The sequence below is a fragment of the Mercurialis annua genome, linkage group LG6 (assembly GCF_937616625.2).
Source record: "Mercurialis annua linkage group LG6, ddMerAnnu1.2, whole genome shotgun sequence".
In the NCBI taxonomy this organism is placed as follows: domain Eukaryota; kingdom Viridiplantae; phylum Streptophyta; class Magnoliopsida; order Malpighiales; family Euphorbiaceae; genus Mercurialis; species Mercurialis annua.
The window spans coordinates 4189910-4206381 of record NC_065575.1 but is presented as its reverse complement, the minus strand read 5'-3'; the positions used below and the strand labels follow the sequence as shown (position 1 = coordinate 4206381).

Below are 16472 nucleotides of genomic sequence, written 5' to 3'. Positions count from 1 at the left end.
AAATATAATTTTAATAATACATTTATTATGGTCAATTTAGACTAGAAATCTCCAAAATTATCCCCCTTTTGTTTGGCTACGGCTCTTATAATTCTCAATTAGCTTTTAATTTTCAACTAAATATTTACAAACATGTATCTGTTATATATATGTGCAAATACATTAATAATACATAAATAATACATCTCTGAGACAATATAGGTACATTTTAAAAAATGATACGTATTAAAGATATATTTATCATGTTTTAATTGTATATAAAAGATGTATCTAACAAATACATTTAAAATATATATATATATATATATTCTTTAAGTTGTTTCTGATATGTATTGATGATGTATCCAAGATGTATCGAATATGTATAGGAGATGTATTGAAAATGTATTTTAAAGGCATTCAGGTACCACCATTGACAAGATGACGCGTATACTATTAAGGATATATCTATCATGTATAAATTATATAACAAAAATTTACATAACAAATACAACTAAAAACATGTCAAACACTTTTAATGAATTAATATATATATATAATATTTGAGCTGTTACATAATGCATAAAAAATAACACATCTCTTAAATAATATAAATAGATGATACATCTCAAATACATAAATAATACATCACTTTTTCATTTATAGTGCTATTACATTTTCTAAAAAATTGCACTGTCATTCTTTAAAAAAACAAATAAATTAAATTAAAAGTTTTATTGGTAAAAATTGAAATAAATTACTAAATCACACTCTAATAAAAATATGCCACATGCCCTGTAAAGTGTATAAAATAATTTTCGTGTGTCTGTAACCGTTAAAAAAAAAATCTTGTAAAATAAAGTACCACTTCTTGCCATGTTGTTTGGCAAACATGAATCCTGCGCGCATGTGAACAAAAAGAATAGAACCCAGTAGCATTGAATAACATTAAAATGCAAAAAAAATATAAAATTGAAAAGAAAAATAAAACAGAAAATGAATTGTTTCTTTAACTAAATTTCAATGAATTTCCATTCCATAATAATAATAAATCTTTTTTTACATAAGCATAGCAGATATTCTGAAAGAAAAAGACTATTTGTAATTATCTCAACAAATAGTGCAACAATAGAGATCATTAAGCTTTTGAGCAATCAAAGCAGCAAGAAAAACTGTACTTTATTAATTATATATAAAAAACAAAACAACGCTTCTTTAGAAATTGATCTCAAAGGCAACACATTTTCCACCATCAAATTAGCTTTCCTTGTCGGTAAACAAATTGTCATGAATACAGTCGACCCTCTAATAGTTAATATTCTATAAATTAATAATTCTAATAATTAATAGAAAATTGAGAGAACCAACTTCGTTCCACGTCGGATAATTAATAATTCTATTATTTAATAATTAATAAAATTTAAAATATATTTTACATGAATATTAATTATTAGAGAGATATTTTTTAAATAAATATATAACAATTGATGATTTATTTGAGGCAATACTAACCTTAATCCATAAAGTGTAAGTTAAAATACCATCAGATTATGACTTTTTTATTCTTTTGAGAAATTTTAAAAGAAATTATTATATAAACAAATTAAAGTAAATAAAGTATCTCTAGTATAAAACATATTAAAAATTATTTTACTTTATGAATACAATTTTTTAATAATTATTTTTTGTTTTGATATCAATTGATATTTTTTAAATTAAATATAAAATTATTTCTTTTAAATTAAGTGATTGTAAAGTGTATTTAGTTAGTTTTTTTATAATATAATATTACTATTAGGTCTATTAATGTAGATAGATTAAAATATTTTTTATAATTTTTTATACAAATTCTATAAATTAATAATTCTAATAATTAATAAATTTTTGATCCACCATGTGTATTAATTATCAGAGGGTCGACTGTATATCCCTTCTATTGCAACAAATAGCTCCTCGTGATGCTTGTAAAGAAATCGATGCCTAAATGTAACTTTTGCAAGCGGAGCTCCACGACCCGGATCGTGAATGATGCCGTTCACCACTCCTTTTAGGTACCCATTTCGCTCGCCGAAGTCCAGTGAACGGAATCGGGCAGGACCCTTCCGGTGGTGAGTGTGAGATTTGAATACAGAGCCTGTTCTTTAACGCTGGGTGCGGATTACACGACCCGTTTCTAGTTTTTTTTTTGGGTTTCAAGGGTTAGGGTTTTCAGAGAGGCTGTGCGGCTATTGGGAGATAAGGAAATCAAGACAGAGAAGGACGAAGATGACGGTAGGGATGGAGAAATAGAAATGAAAATGACACATGTAGGGTAGGGATGATTCACGTAAAACATGTAAAATAATCCCGTTTAATGACATTAAATGTAAAGAAAAAGTTAGCACAACTGAAAGATTTTGACTGGCTTAGCAAAAATGTAAAAAGGGTAAATTAGGATAAATACTCCATTTTTTAAAATAATTAGATTTTCTACCTCAATAAAAAAAAGATAAAGAAAATATCTCACCCTTTTATTGTTTTTATTTTTTTACTCTAATAGATGTTTATATTATAATTATACCTAACTTAATTATTATTTTACTCTAATCATAATCTTTTTACTCTCAAATGACAACTGTCATTATTTTCTTTTTTCTCTCTTTCTTTTTTCTCTCCTCTCTCCTCTCTTCTCTTTCTTCTTTTTCTTCTTCTTCTTTTCTTCTCTGTTTGGCTTTTCTTCGCCATTTTTTTTCTTCTTCTTCTTTTTTCTTCTTCTTTATTTCTTCTCTTCTTCTTCGTCGTTCCTTCATCGGTCGTCGTCGCTCCGCCATCACTCAACCGTCGCTCCGCCGTTCTTTTCATATTTGATTTTAGTTTTTCTTAAATTCGTGGTGATTATTACGATTTATATTAACTTTTATATCTAAATAAATTATTCTTTGATTTTATGATTGAAAAAAACGATTTTCTGCACAAAAAATAGCATCTGATTATCATATGAGTATCACTGCATTATCATAATATTATCATAACACTGCAGAAAAAATGATTTTTTTTAAAAGATAACGTCTGATTATCATATGAGTATCACTATATTATCATGTTGTTATCATAACACTGCAAGAAAAAAATGATTTTCTGGAGAAAATAATATTTGATTATCATATCGTTATCACAATATTATCATGTCGTTATCATAATATTATCATATGATACCGAGATGATAATATTTATGGTAACTAGATGATAATGTTATGATAATATCTATGATTATGTTATGATAAAACAATGTCTGGTTATCATGTCAGTATCACTACATTATCATGTCGTTATCATAACACTGCAGTATGATAATTAGATGATAATGAAGTATGATAAGGTTATGATAATTGTATGATAACCTACGAAAAAAATAAACTACATAAGTGTTTATGATAACCAGATAATAACGGAGTAAAATCATAAATATTTTAATACCGAGAGTAAAAACATAAATCTGGAAAAAACATGAGGTATTTTCTTATAACTTTTCCGTGTTGAGGTATAAAATGTAAATATTTTTATTTTTGGAGTAAATACCTAAACTTCCCATGTAAAAAAGACCCTTAATTAGCCCATTTATGTAATTTTCTCTAATTTATATATGGACTTGTTTAGATTGCGTGTTTATGCATTTTTCATGGATTCAGCCTAGGGAATAATTTTTTTTATTCTTCATGTAGTTAGGTTTTTTTTTCATTTTCGACAGAGTCTAAATAAGCCAATATTTTAAAAAACACTAAAAATTAAAACTATCTTTTTCAAGCAAAAAAAACTCCTACAAAAAAATTTGGTACAATTAAAACTTAAAATTAACAAATTTAATGCAATTAATGATTCTGAAAATTTAAGATTAAGGACAGTCAATTTCCTGCTTTTCGCAATATCCACTGCACTTGAACATTTGTCAGAAACATCCTTTACTTCAATGGGACAATGCAACCAATAAATTTATATATGAGGAAAAACTTCAGCCAAAAAAATATCTAAAAACATTCTATCATATAGACATCATTCAAACTACAACTGCATATGCACTTGAGCATTCGTAAGCATCAAATTTCCAATTAATACACTGAATTTGTTGCAGTAACTAGAAAACCTAAACCATAAATCTATGTACACTCAAACTTTCTATAGGCTGCTATAAATTTCCAAGTTTCGCTCCGGGAAGATAATATTAACCCAAAGTGACTGTCGTTGGGCGAGTAAAATAATGTGTATAATCAATCTATTTAGCAATTTTCACCGCAGTATTTCTTTACCTTTGATTTGACCATTGGTATTCATTGCCATTTAGCAAATTAAAAGATGCAGCAGAGTACTTAGCATTAACAAGATTACAGCCATTATAGCCAATTCTGCACTAGAATTGCCAGCAGAATAGATCGAGTGGGAACCTACTAAATGTATTGTTCCAGTACGTTCATCCTGCACTTTAATGCTTGACGAACCTAAAATCAATCACGGAAAAGTAAGCAGAACTAGAATAAGATGGGAAAAGAACAGTTATATCAAAAATCTTGATGAACTTTACTATGAACTAACATTTAAAAGTCAAATGAAACAGTAAATTTTGTTGTTGTCATTGAGAGCATTTGAAACCACTATACTAAAAACAAAATTCTAACTTTTAATAGAAATTAGCCACCAAGTACGTAGTCTAGTCTGTTTAAAATTAACCACTATCTGTAGGTTAGAATTTTCTGGATTTGACAGTGAAAGGCTACCGAAAATTCTACCAATTCGAACCTGCTGGGAATACATTTTTGTGATTTCTCTAGTTAAGTTTTTTCTTTACAAAATTGTATTCAGGAGGTCAAGAATTTGACATCAGTTTTCATTTGCTTGAATTTAGAACGGCTTAAGTAAAATATCAAATCCTTTTAACTACAATCACATATCAATTGCCCATCCAATACAAGTGCGAATGAAATTCTAATTAGCAATAGCATCTTCAACAACATACTGCAAGATTTTGTTTCCACGGCAGTAAAATTGCAGGAATAGTTTAGTTCTAACTGAAATTTTAAAATTATCTAGGGTTTCAATGTTTGTACACATTAAACTATAGATACACCACTTTCTACCTTCAGCTCAATGATTATACTAAAATGACAAAAAGAAAGAGGATAACGGATAACCAAACAAATTAGAGAATAAAGATAAAAACAGTAGATTATGGAGCTTTTATTTTTTAATCCTACAAATCGGTCGAATTTGGAGAATTTTCAATATTTTTGTATTTACGTTAATAGCCTGAGATGGTGACTGATTTCAGAATTTTTTTCATTAATGGTGTTACTTAAAGGCCATTTCATTTTAAATTCTTTTTTTATGAAATTGCTTTTTTTTTTTCAGATTATCTTATCAATATTCATATTCTACATCATTTTCTCATAAAATTGTTACATCTGTTCACTCTTTCATTTCAAGTAAATCATAGGTGTTGAGCGTACTAATGAATCATTGAACATGTTTTTATCACGATAAAGACATCAAGTTACTTAGTTTAATTTCTATCTTTCTCTAAAGTCTAAAATAACACGTGGTCCTGAAAAAATTATAAAATTTACTAATTAAACATTGGTTCTTTAAATTAGATTGGAATTACTCTCGGCAGTGTCATACGGAAGATTGTATCTCGCCATTTGGGAATACTTGTGAGACTAATACAGAAACTCCCGACAAACAGAGATGGTAGATTGAGCAAACAAAAATATACGACTCTTTAAAACTTTCCTTTTTTTTCCTCTTTCAATTTGCTTTCCTAGAACCATTTTGATCTTTACTACCTGGTCTATACTAATTCGACTTTCTCTACTTTTGTATTGATGGCAACAAGAAGGAACCCTGACCCTTCATTTTCTTTTTGGTATAGTAGGCATAACGTCATTTTTTCCCAACAAAAAATGCGAATGTGTGCCTCATATACCTAAAAGAAGCACCTACTCATCTACTCATGTTCTATTTTACACGTCTAAAGGAAATGTATAAGAAACAAAGACAGCAAAAGCATAAACAATAAATAACCAACACTCACAGTTGTATTCGGTCCATCCAATGGCCTGATTTTCGAGATCGTACAGAACAAGCTTATTTGAAAGTACTAAATCTGCAAAAGGAAAACAAATGTGTGATGAGGAATAAAAGAATCACAAGCAGCATGCTTCTTCTTTGTTAACTAAGGTCAAACAGTGGTGTTTCTTTAACATGACCCAGAAAAGGAATAGAGATCAAAGAAAAAAACAATTCAACCGTAGGGATGGGAGATCTGCCTCATTTATGTCATATCTTAAGGAAATCAACAAACAGTAAACAATCAGATATTGACATGCTACATCCATTTTAAAGTCAGTATGAATATTATTTTCCCACCTTTCCTTCCTCCCTTCAAATAAGGGGAAAAAAAAAGTTCAAGCCTCAGCAAACGAAGCACAATGATTTCAAAATAAAAACTATATGCTGAATACGAAAAATGACTTCTTAAAAAAGTTCTGATGTCATGCTGAACATACAGAGCTAAAAGAAATAAAAATTAGTGATCACCTTGTAGTTTTCAGGCTTTGTGAATTAACACATTTTACATAAAAAAAAGGCCAAATGTTATAAAAAGGCCAAAAGTTTCACAAAAGTTTCACAAAAGTCCTGACCTTTCAATTTTATCGATTTTGGCCAAAAACTGATTATTTGGTTTCACAAAAGTCCTGACCTTTCAATTTTGTCGATTTTGGCCAAAAATAGATTATTTGGTTTCACAAAAGTCCCGACCTTTCAATATTTGGCATGCCATATAGGCGCCACATAGGCGTCACATAGGCAAATTGAAATCAAATTGAGAGTTGGCCACAATTGAGACCAAATAATTTGTTTTTGGCCAAAATCGACAAAATTGAAAGGTCAGGACTTTTGTGAAACTTTTATGAAAGGTTTGGCCTTTTTACAACATTTGGCCTAAAAAAAATAGTTAAGTATCACATAAATGCAATGTCAAGTCCTAAAAATCGCATACCTCCCAAAAGTGTCATGTTCCTTCTATCCCTTGATTGCATTCCACTATTTTGCCATCCAATACACAATAAACTTTCCTGCACAATCCAAATCAGCAAAGCAATCCATCATGCAAAGTGAGTTGCAAGTTCAATGCATGAATTGATTCACCATATGCACAGACATGCATGCACATGAAAATAAATAGAAGGCATCATTTACAGACGTTTGTAAAAGGTAAGATCTTGTGATAACATGTAAGCTAGTAGTAAAGCAACCAAGTGGAATATCAGGAAAGAGAAAGCACTTGCATCTACTTCACAAATCTATAAATGCTAGTTGTTCTGTTAAGTTTAACAGATAACCGATACCATATGAAAGCAATCATATCGTTCGCTATTAATTATTTAGCATTGAAAACAAAGCAGCCAAACAAGCATCATGGCATAATTAAGAACTTCTTTGCCATGATATCTTTCAAATAGTTTGTTTATATTGAAATTATAACTTTTCACGTAATTCTTTTTTATAATTAGATTACAGTGAGAGTTTTTACATTAAAAATTATCTTTTGAGAATATTATATTAAAATTTATCTTTTGATATAAAAAGTATTAGTTTTTTATTTATAGTCCAAATTCTATTAGGAATTAAAAAATATACAATTTATTTGTAAGTTAATAATTATTAATAAGTTTAAATAGGAGCAATCTATATTATTTATATATTAATTCTTAATAGAGATCATTTTTATAAATTTGCGTGTTATCTATTTGACTAGTTACTAGTTAATTATTCTATAATTATTTGGAAGTTGTATTAAGACTAAATTTTCGATAGTTATATTAATTTTCATAATATTCCGATTACTTTTACCATTAATGTAGTATTTTAACTTCATTAGTAATTAACTATAAAAAATTAAAAATAATTATAGTCATACATTATTATTAGATAGTAGAAAATAAATTACAACAATAATCACAATCAGTAAACTTTAATAAAGGTCATTGTTATAATTTTTCCTCAATCCCCCCTTCATATATATATAATTGAGATTTTAATTATGCAGCAATTTGGACTTCATATTTATTTTTAAGGTTATTGCTCTAAGAATTTGAATTTCTAAATTAGACTGCTTTTCAGGGCCAGCAATTTGAATTTTCAATTGTTAATCTATTTGTTAGGACTTCTATATTCCTTGTTAGCTTGCTAATAAATATGCAAGGTATTTATTAAAAAAAGTTAAGTGGTACACATGGAGCAAGTTAAGAGAGAAAGATAAAAATCCTAACAGATATTCTGACACCAACTGAAAATTCAAAATGCTGATCCTAAGGAACAGCCTAATCTAGAAACTCAAATTGCTACCCTAAACAATAACCTTGACAGTAGATTTAAAATCTCAATTCCTTATTGCCACCACATTTTCTGTTACTATTTTTGTCCTCTTATCCTTTTGACTGTAACAGATACCTTCAATCCTATCAATTCATTTATTCAATTCTCTCTACAACTCAAATAAGAATTTAAGAGTTCGGACATAGCTTCTGCTATTTTCTATAAAGCACGCATAGAGCAGATGATTCTGAATGTGTCCTTCACCACGGTCTTATAGAAATTTTTTTGAAAAAGAAATGTAATTAATTGATAGTCGGTCAACTTCATCATCAAGAGAACAGATTTCAATACTTTGATATGACAACTTAGTAAAAGCAAGCTCAAACTGTTAAAACCATATAGAGGTAGAATGTCAATAATACATCTGACTCTGACTCTAGTCAATTGGGATTTTCAGCTTCTAACATTCTTTGGTCGAAATTAAATCAATCAAGCAATATTGACAAATAAGAAACTTTAAAAATTAAGGAGCTCAAAAATCTAGATCATACTTACAAATGGGAATAAATATTCATGTGGATGAACCTTTAAGAAAACCGAGTTTTCAAAATGAAACATGACAACTGGAAAGTCATCATCCACACTGCACATAAAATAAAACATACAGAAATAAGAGAATGCTCCTTAACACTTTTGCCTGAAACAAGTTCAAGTATATTATATGTAAGTATTATATAGCATCAATAAGGATATCATGCTTCTAAAAATACCCAAGGGAAGTACAGGTAAAAGAAAAGATTTAAGAGACACATTAGAGATAGTCTTAAAAGTTACATGTTTTGGTCCGAAGTAGCTGGATGCATGTTGAAAGTGAAAAGAAACTGAAGAAGAGTAATCAAGTTTTTTCCTTTAGGAACACAAAATAATCCAGGTTGGATGTATTTCTAAATGAAAAAAGATAATAATGCTGGAGTAGTTAAAGATTGGACAAGTGTCAATTGCCCCACTGAACTAGTGTCAAGGGTTCAAATCGCACATTGTTCAATCTTCCAAAAAATATGGTGGAAGTTCTTAGTTATGACATTAAGAATTTTCAGCTAACTAGTTTATTGGGGAAGTTCATCAAGTTAATAAATATATAATAGCGCAGGAAATCTGGTTTATCTAGATCATGGGTATCTTGAACAATTTTTAATTTTCAGACGATCAAATTATCCTTGCTGGATTATGATTAATCATCCTTAAGTGTATAAAACTATTTCTCTATATATATACTTAAACCTGTATCAGATTTATAATGAGATTTTGAGTTTAATAAAATAAAAGAATCCTGCAAGGCTGCAATCAGAATTATGTTGAATCAATTCTCTTTTTTCTTCCTAAGTCTACATGTGATTTCTAGAAAAACTGTCATCTTCATATTGAAAGCTAAAACGTGCTTTTTCAATTTTTGTAAGGAAAAAATTGCAACTTTAAAAAGCCAGTGAAAGTTAAAGAGAACTCATCTAATACTCTCCATACCTTCCAGAATACTGAAAACATGTATACTCGTCCCGTACAGTACGAACTTCCAAATGAGGCTGCTGAGAAATGATCTATCAACATAAAAATTTACAAATAAGCAATCATATGAGGATACCTAACAACTCTAAATTCAATTCTATTATATGTACCTTACTGACTAATGGTTCATAAATAAATTCTGGGAGATAGGCCAAGGTTGTACCGCTATCTATTATTGCTCCCTTCCGATCTCCAGCCTCAAAAACATCAGTCGGAAGAGGTAGGAAATCTTTACCAACTTGAACTGCCGTCATATTGACATTGTAGTGGGGCCTGAACATATATAAATTTAACATCACAAGATATACCATGAGTGCACGGCAGAGCTGAATGAATTATTAAATAGCCTGATGAATTGGATTTTAACTTTAAAAAAACTCATGATGACAATAGATGTAGCGTGATCACAATATATAATAATCTTGGAAGTTGGCACGATTGTTTGGGATATAAACTATGTTTTACGGTCTCATACAATAATGTTCAGCAAGCAAACACAATAGGTCAGCTTAGACAGCTTGTTGATGTGAAAGTTTAATACCGCTTTTGATGTCACATCAACCATATGCGAGAGAGAGTATTCATGTTGGCAACAGGCAAGTATCGCTTATTCTGTAATTGTTGTATTCTTTAGATTGATCTGACCAAATTACCACCATTATACCCTTCTTCAAGTAAACCACGTCTCAAAAATTGATGTTCTCTCCAAATGAATTGTTCTTGACAAATGTGAAATGTCAATCTATTTATTTCTATTTCAATTTTGTTGTTAACAGATTTTGTTTCATTATAAATTATTTTCACCCTAAAATAAGTGCAAGAGTAGGTACTGGCTTTACTTGACATCTTTCTAAAGATGCAGCCACCATGAAATGGAGGATGAGAAGTTGACACTAAGATTAAGTTGGCTTGAGTAGAATTTGAGAAGTTAGATACAAATATACCAATGCTTTGAATTTTAGGAAACTAATACCTAGTGCATATATTTAACTACTCACGGTAATTTTAAATTACCCATCGTCATAGATATGCTAATTTAGTTAACTTAAATGTTTATTCTATCATTTGTTGAAACATACCTAAAAATTCTCAATCAACCCCAAATGAACCATTAACTCTTTCTCTTAGGCTTCTCCTATTCGAATAATGAGCCAAGCTCCAAATCCTAGGTTTAGAGCTGCACACTTAGAGAGAATAAAATTTACATTTAATTGAATGTTATACCTATATATTGCTCCAATTTCCTAATATATATAAGTTTAATTCTCAGCCCAAAGATATCAATCTTCATAAGTTGTATTGCTAATAGTAACATCAAATTTTCCTTATAGCTTTGTCCCAACTCTTGTTTCTCATTTTTACTCACATTGATGATTCTACCACTTATTTGACATATTTAAAGTAAAAACTAATGTTATAAGTATAATCTCTTTTCATTAACTTGAAATCGTTGTTGCTTAGTGGCATAGAATTTAAAACCTAGACACCCTCATCTTCTCACAATGAATACAACTTCAATCTTACGCAAAAGTATTCAAACAGTTTCTCCATTTTCCTTGTATTTCCAAACATTTAGTTATCATCTTGAATTTCTTTCATGCTAAGCTTGTGAATCTTATGTTGCTTTTCACAGTCCAACACTTTACTATCACATCAAAAAAAATTCCCTTTCAACTTCATTGATACATTGAAGTTACATTAAACTTCCACTGAACTTCTCCACTTCCTTGTTTTATAAAGAAATGTAGGGAGTGGCCTCTTCCAGTCACCATTACTACCTTCATCATCTCTCCGCAAGATAGTGCTTAGGTATTAGAGAAATATGTGCTTCATAGAAACTAAATCCAATTCCACTTCAATCACTTTATGCGGAGCCAATGACTTCAAAATATTCCACTTCCATTAATAATGTTGCAATTCATGTACCTATCTTGGCACGAAGTATCAGATGTGAAGCAAGAAGACTTCTAACTTTGATGCTTAGCCCTTTACATTTTCCGTCGATTCCCTAAACAGCCCCTATACTCGGCCATCCAAGGGTCTAAGTAGTCACAATGTAGCATCTAAACTGACTTAAAATAGCCTAAAAGACAGAACAAACCGTCCTAATCAAAGTTGCAATACCTTTCAAATCTAATTTGCAAATAACAACAAAAAATCCTAAGTTAAAAAGCACACACCAAAGACTAACATCAATATCTATGCAGCTTGTGCAAATATCCTATGGAATATAAACTTATTAAAGCAAAAACTTTTAGGTTTCTTTAAGAGAAAGCATATATAATTTTTTTGACAATGACTACAAAATTTGTTGCAAGACCATAGATTTCCCTTTGAGTGAATAATTATGCAACAAGAGAACACAAACCAAGAATGTATGCAACGAAATCGTTAACAAATTCGAAATGTACTCAGCAAAACCAAGAAAGCATAAATGATAACAAATTCATGTTGAATCACGTACTGGTTTGGTATTAATGGTGTCATGTTAACTTTAGGCTGCACAACATGTCCCATAGCAAAGATACCGCCGCCATTTATACCATCTAAGCAATGAGCAAATATTTTTTTCACCTTTCCATTGGCAGCTAGTTGTGAAATCATTGATGAATTTGCTTTCCCAAAACCAAGTATACCATCAAGAGCTTCTTCATTACTTGCGCTCAAATCCCCTGACTGTCTAGCCCCACACCTAAGAGGAAACATTGCATTCAACTCAGTCATCAATAACAGGCATCAAAAGCCAATGCACAGACGCGGAATAACAGACACAAAAACCAAGAAAAGAAAAGAAATACAACATAAATGTTCGGCCTTTTTTATTATGAATTTTGTACTATTTTTATATGCTATTTAACTCAATGAATCTCCCTAAATGATAGTATTAGTGACTTTATCAAATACATGCATGAAGCTTAACAAGGCAGTGTAGCTTAATCTATCAACATTTCAAAATATACAGAATAATATCAATAACAAATTTTGGTGTTGATCAATGATGTAGGAACAATTATATTAATAACAAATTTTTGATGTTGGATTTTAATTCTTAATTATGGATTAAACAACTTCATTCTAAGTTCTAACATTATCTAGGAAGTTTTAATTATTGATTGGTATATAACTACATATAAATTTTATTTGTGCTAGTTTAAAATTTTCCAGTTTATAGTAGCTTCAAATTGTATTAGATTTTCTATTAAAAAGCTCTCTATTTAGCTTGAACTCGTTATTAAAAGAGTGCACATATTAGAACATAACTTCAACACTTTCTTTATTTTTTATGCTTTAAAATAGAAAATGAAGTGTGACTCTCCACAACTCCACTTTCCATTCCATTTTTACTTATAAAGTGCATGTTTCAATGCCCTTAAAAATTAGTTTAAGCCTCTATTGGCCATTCACATATTTTAAGAGTCCATTGGGCTTAAGAAAAATCATTTACACTTCATAATAAAGATACTTCTTATTTAGATAAAAAAAAGTACTCTTTAAAATGAAGAATACAATTGAAAATGCTTCAAGTTTCTAAATACCTAATTATGTTATCCTACTCGTCTAATTAGATTTGTGGGAAATTTTATGGATCCTGCTGTAGTGAAGTGTTTATCCCATGCATTGGTTGTGCCATGTCATATTTACAACAAGCCAATGAGCATTTGCAATAGGGAATCTTTTAACAATTATATAATTTTTTTATTATCAATTTTTCCACATGGCTAACGCATCATTGGTTTGTTGCATGAATGACATGGCGCAACGGTTGCACGCAATAATTTTCCGCTGTAGTGACCTTACCAAAATACTTTTATGGAGTGCAAACAGATCTTTAACTAGTATAGAAGCAGAATGCATATCGCCAGATTCTAGAGACCCAAAAAAATCTCTTGCATAAAAGAATTTCATCTCATAACAATGTCCAAAGATTATCTATCTTTCTAAGTTGTTATCCTAGCCTACATCCCGCAACAGGATTTGTGTGTCCCCTTACGGTAAAATCTCAGAAATTGAAAGACTTACTACCAGTTAACAAGTCTTAGAACAAGAAAAGCCTCAACACATATAATGTGTCTTAACCCCATAGTAAATATGTATAAGCAACATATGGAATAAAGGTAGGTTTGATTTGAGGCGATCAACATTCATTTATTGAGTATTTAAAACTCTTAATAGTTGACAGCGGAAGCACCCAAGCACAATCTTTGATACACACCTTATAATGATATAAGGATGATGTAACTTCTTTCTTAATCATTTACTAACTGGATCATTCTGTCCAACAAGAAAACTGACCCCTATGAATATTTTCACAAGGTTTACTTATAAGTCAGATGTTAGTAGAAAATCCAACTTAAAAGAAATTTAGATTGCTCAAAAGACAACCTTACGCTCCAATCTAACATACGGCCCATTTAAGATAGAAACAAATAAGCAATAGCATAATTTAACAAACACAATAAACAATAGATTAAGAATGCTCTATGGATCAAGCCAATGAATTCAGTAACAAAAAATTACTTAGCTGCTGTAATGCATTTAATTCCAAATATAGTAGATTGAGACCATCTTCCTCTATTTTCGAAATATACATTAAATCAAGAAATTTAGAGAAAGACACTAGCAATCTTCATTATGAAAGCCTTTCGTCGTTCATTTAGAAAGCATAAGATGCATTAAAGGGAAAGATAAAAAGAGAAACGCTTACCCAAATATAACACTTCCATTAGCAGATGTAGTTTGGAAATCACCAGATACTCCATCATATTGCATAACATCCTTCACAAAATAACCTGCAGTAGAACTCCCGTCTCCATATATCTCAAGATAAGGGCAAGTCATATTTGCCGTACACCCAGATAATGGACCTCCATTCACCTCATAGCAAAACTCTTGATCACAAGGCACTAACTTCCCAGTAACAGACTCCTTCAAATTATAAAGTGTGAGATCCATCTGATAACATAAAAAAACACTCAGAAAATCAAAAAACAATATCAGTAATTTAGGTAGCACAGACATTTTGGCTATGTTTGGTTCATGCAATGGATTAGCATAGAATAGAATAGCTAATCCATAAGAAATGGAATAGTCATTCTTAGAGGAGTAATTATTCCACTAAATCATGGAATAACTATTCCATGAACCAAAGTAGAGAATAACCATTTTCTACGGAATGGCTATCACATTCCGCACCTATTCCATGAACCAAACATAGCCTTCATTCAATATCGTATCCGGTTCAAAATGTATAGGACACTTGATGTTTCGGAAACGAAACTTCACTTTTTACATAGGAAACCTTAAAATAACATTGTTTCGCGTGTCCGTGCTATCAAGACAGTAACAATAACAGTTAGGAGAGAATAATAAAGAGGAAAATAGAGGTGCATACACCAAGGGAGCTTGTTCTAGGGCATTCTCTACATTGAATACAGTTAACCCACATAATATCACTTCCAGTATCAACCTGTACATAATAGTCCTTCGAAGGAGTTCCAATTCCAATCTTAGCATAATAAAGCCTACCAACACATTACAAAAAAAAATACACTAAATTAAATAGAATTAATCACTATAGTATTATGAATTGAAAGAGCGTTAAATACAGATAAAAGTGATTAAAACAAACCCTAGAGCATCAGCACGGCCACTCCCGCCGAGAGGGAGATCAACGCCGGCGAGAATACGGAGCTGACGGCGATCGTCGTGAGCTTTAAGGTCACTGAGAGATTGTTGTTGGCCGGCGAATCTGTACTTAACGCTAAAGACACCGCTATTAGCGGAGACATTAGCTGCTATAATCAATATTAGAGAAAAAAAGAGTAATGTCAAGCAGTTCATTTTTAATAAAAAAAACAAAATTGTTATGGGAAGACGAAGAAGAACATGGTGAAGAACGAAAGAAGAAAGAAAAAGGCCTAATGACAACTACTCTTTTGATTATTATTATTTTTATATTAATTTTAAATACTATTTTGGCAAAAAGTTTCAAAAAATTCAAATAAGTTCTTAGTGAATATTTAATTAAATATGTAACTAATAAATAAATTAAAAATTGACATGTCCACCTCTGACTTTGAATCCACCATCGCCTTCCTCAAATTTGCCACCACCCGCCCTCGAACCCGTTGTCACTCGTCTTTCGTGGAAGACGAGCAGGGACGAATCGAGGGCGTTGAAGGCGACATCGAAATCGGAAGCATTAAATTTTTAGAGGTGTTAAAATATCGAGTTGAACAATAAAAAAAGTTTGTATTATTTTTTAAAATTTTAGAAAAGAAGGTTTTTTGTTATGTTACAATATTAAAAAATATTTAGAATATATGCTAAATATGAATAATTTATTTTAAATATTATTCAAGTGAGGATGCAATTGAAAATTAAAAATACGATATACAGTTTTCAACGTCGGAGTGTAATTGAAAAAAGTTCAAAGGTCAATAGTTTTTGAGATTTTTTGCCTATTATTTTTATTTATAGTCTTAGTTTAATGATTTTAAATGTCGAGAGAATTTTCTACAATACACTATCCCTTATTTTATTTACAAATTTATCTTGTTCTTTTTTGTCTTTACTTTTCT

At 30.3% G+C, this 16472-nt stretch overlaps 1 protein-coding gene across 1 annotated transcript; it reads right to left on the bottom strand.

The window, feature by feature from the left end:
- Positions 1 to 3980: 3980 nt before the first annotated feature.
- Positions 3981 to 15815, bottom strand: LOC126685994 (aspartic proteinase 36). The gene is made up of 10 exons (XM_050379998.2): positions 15521 to 15815; positions 15284 to 15413; positions 14597 to 14844; positions 12356 to 12583; positions 10002 to 10164; positions 9850 to 9923; positions 8884 to 8971; positions 7010 to 7085; positions 6041 to 6112; positions 3981 to 4451 (listed from the first exon to the last, which is right to left on the bottom strand). The coding sequence occupies exons 1-10, from the start codon at positions 15730 to 15732 to the stop codon at positions 4294 to 4296; spliced, it is 1449 nt and encodes a 482-aa protein (XP_050235955.1). The 5' UTR covers positions 15733 to 15815; the 3' UTR covers positions 3981 to 4293.
- Between the last annotated feature and the right edge of the window lie 657 nt (positions 15816 to 16472).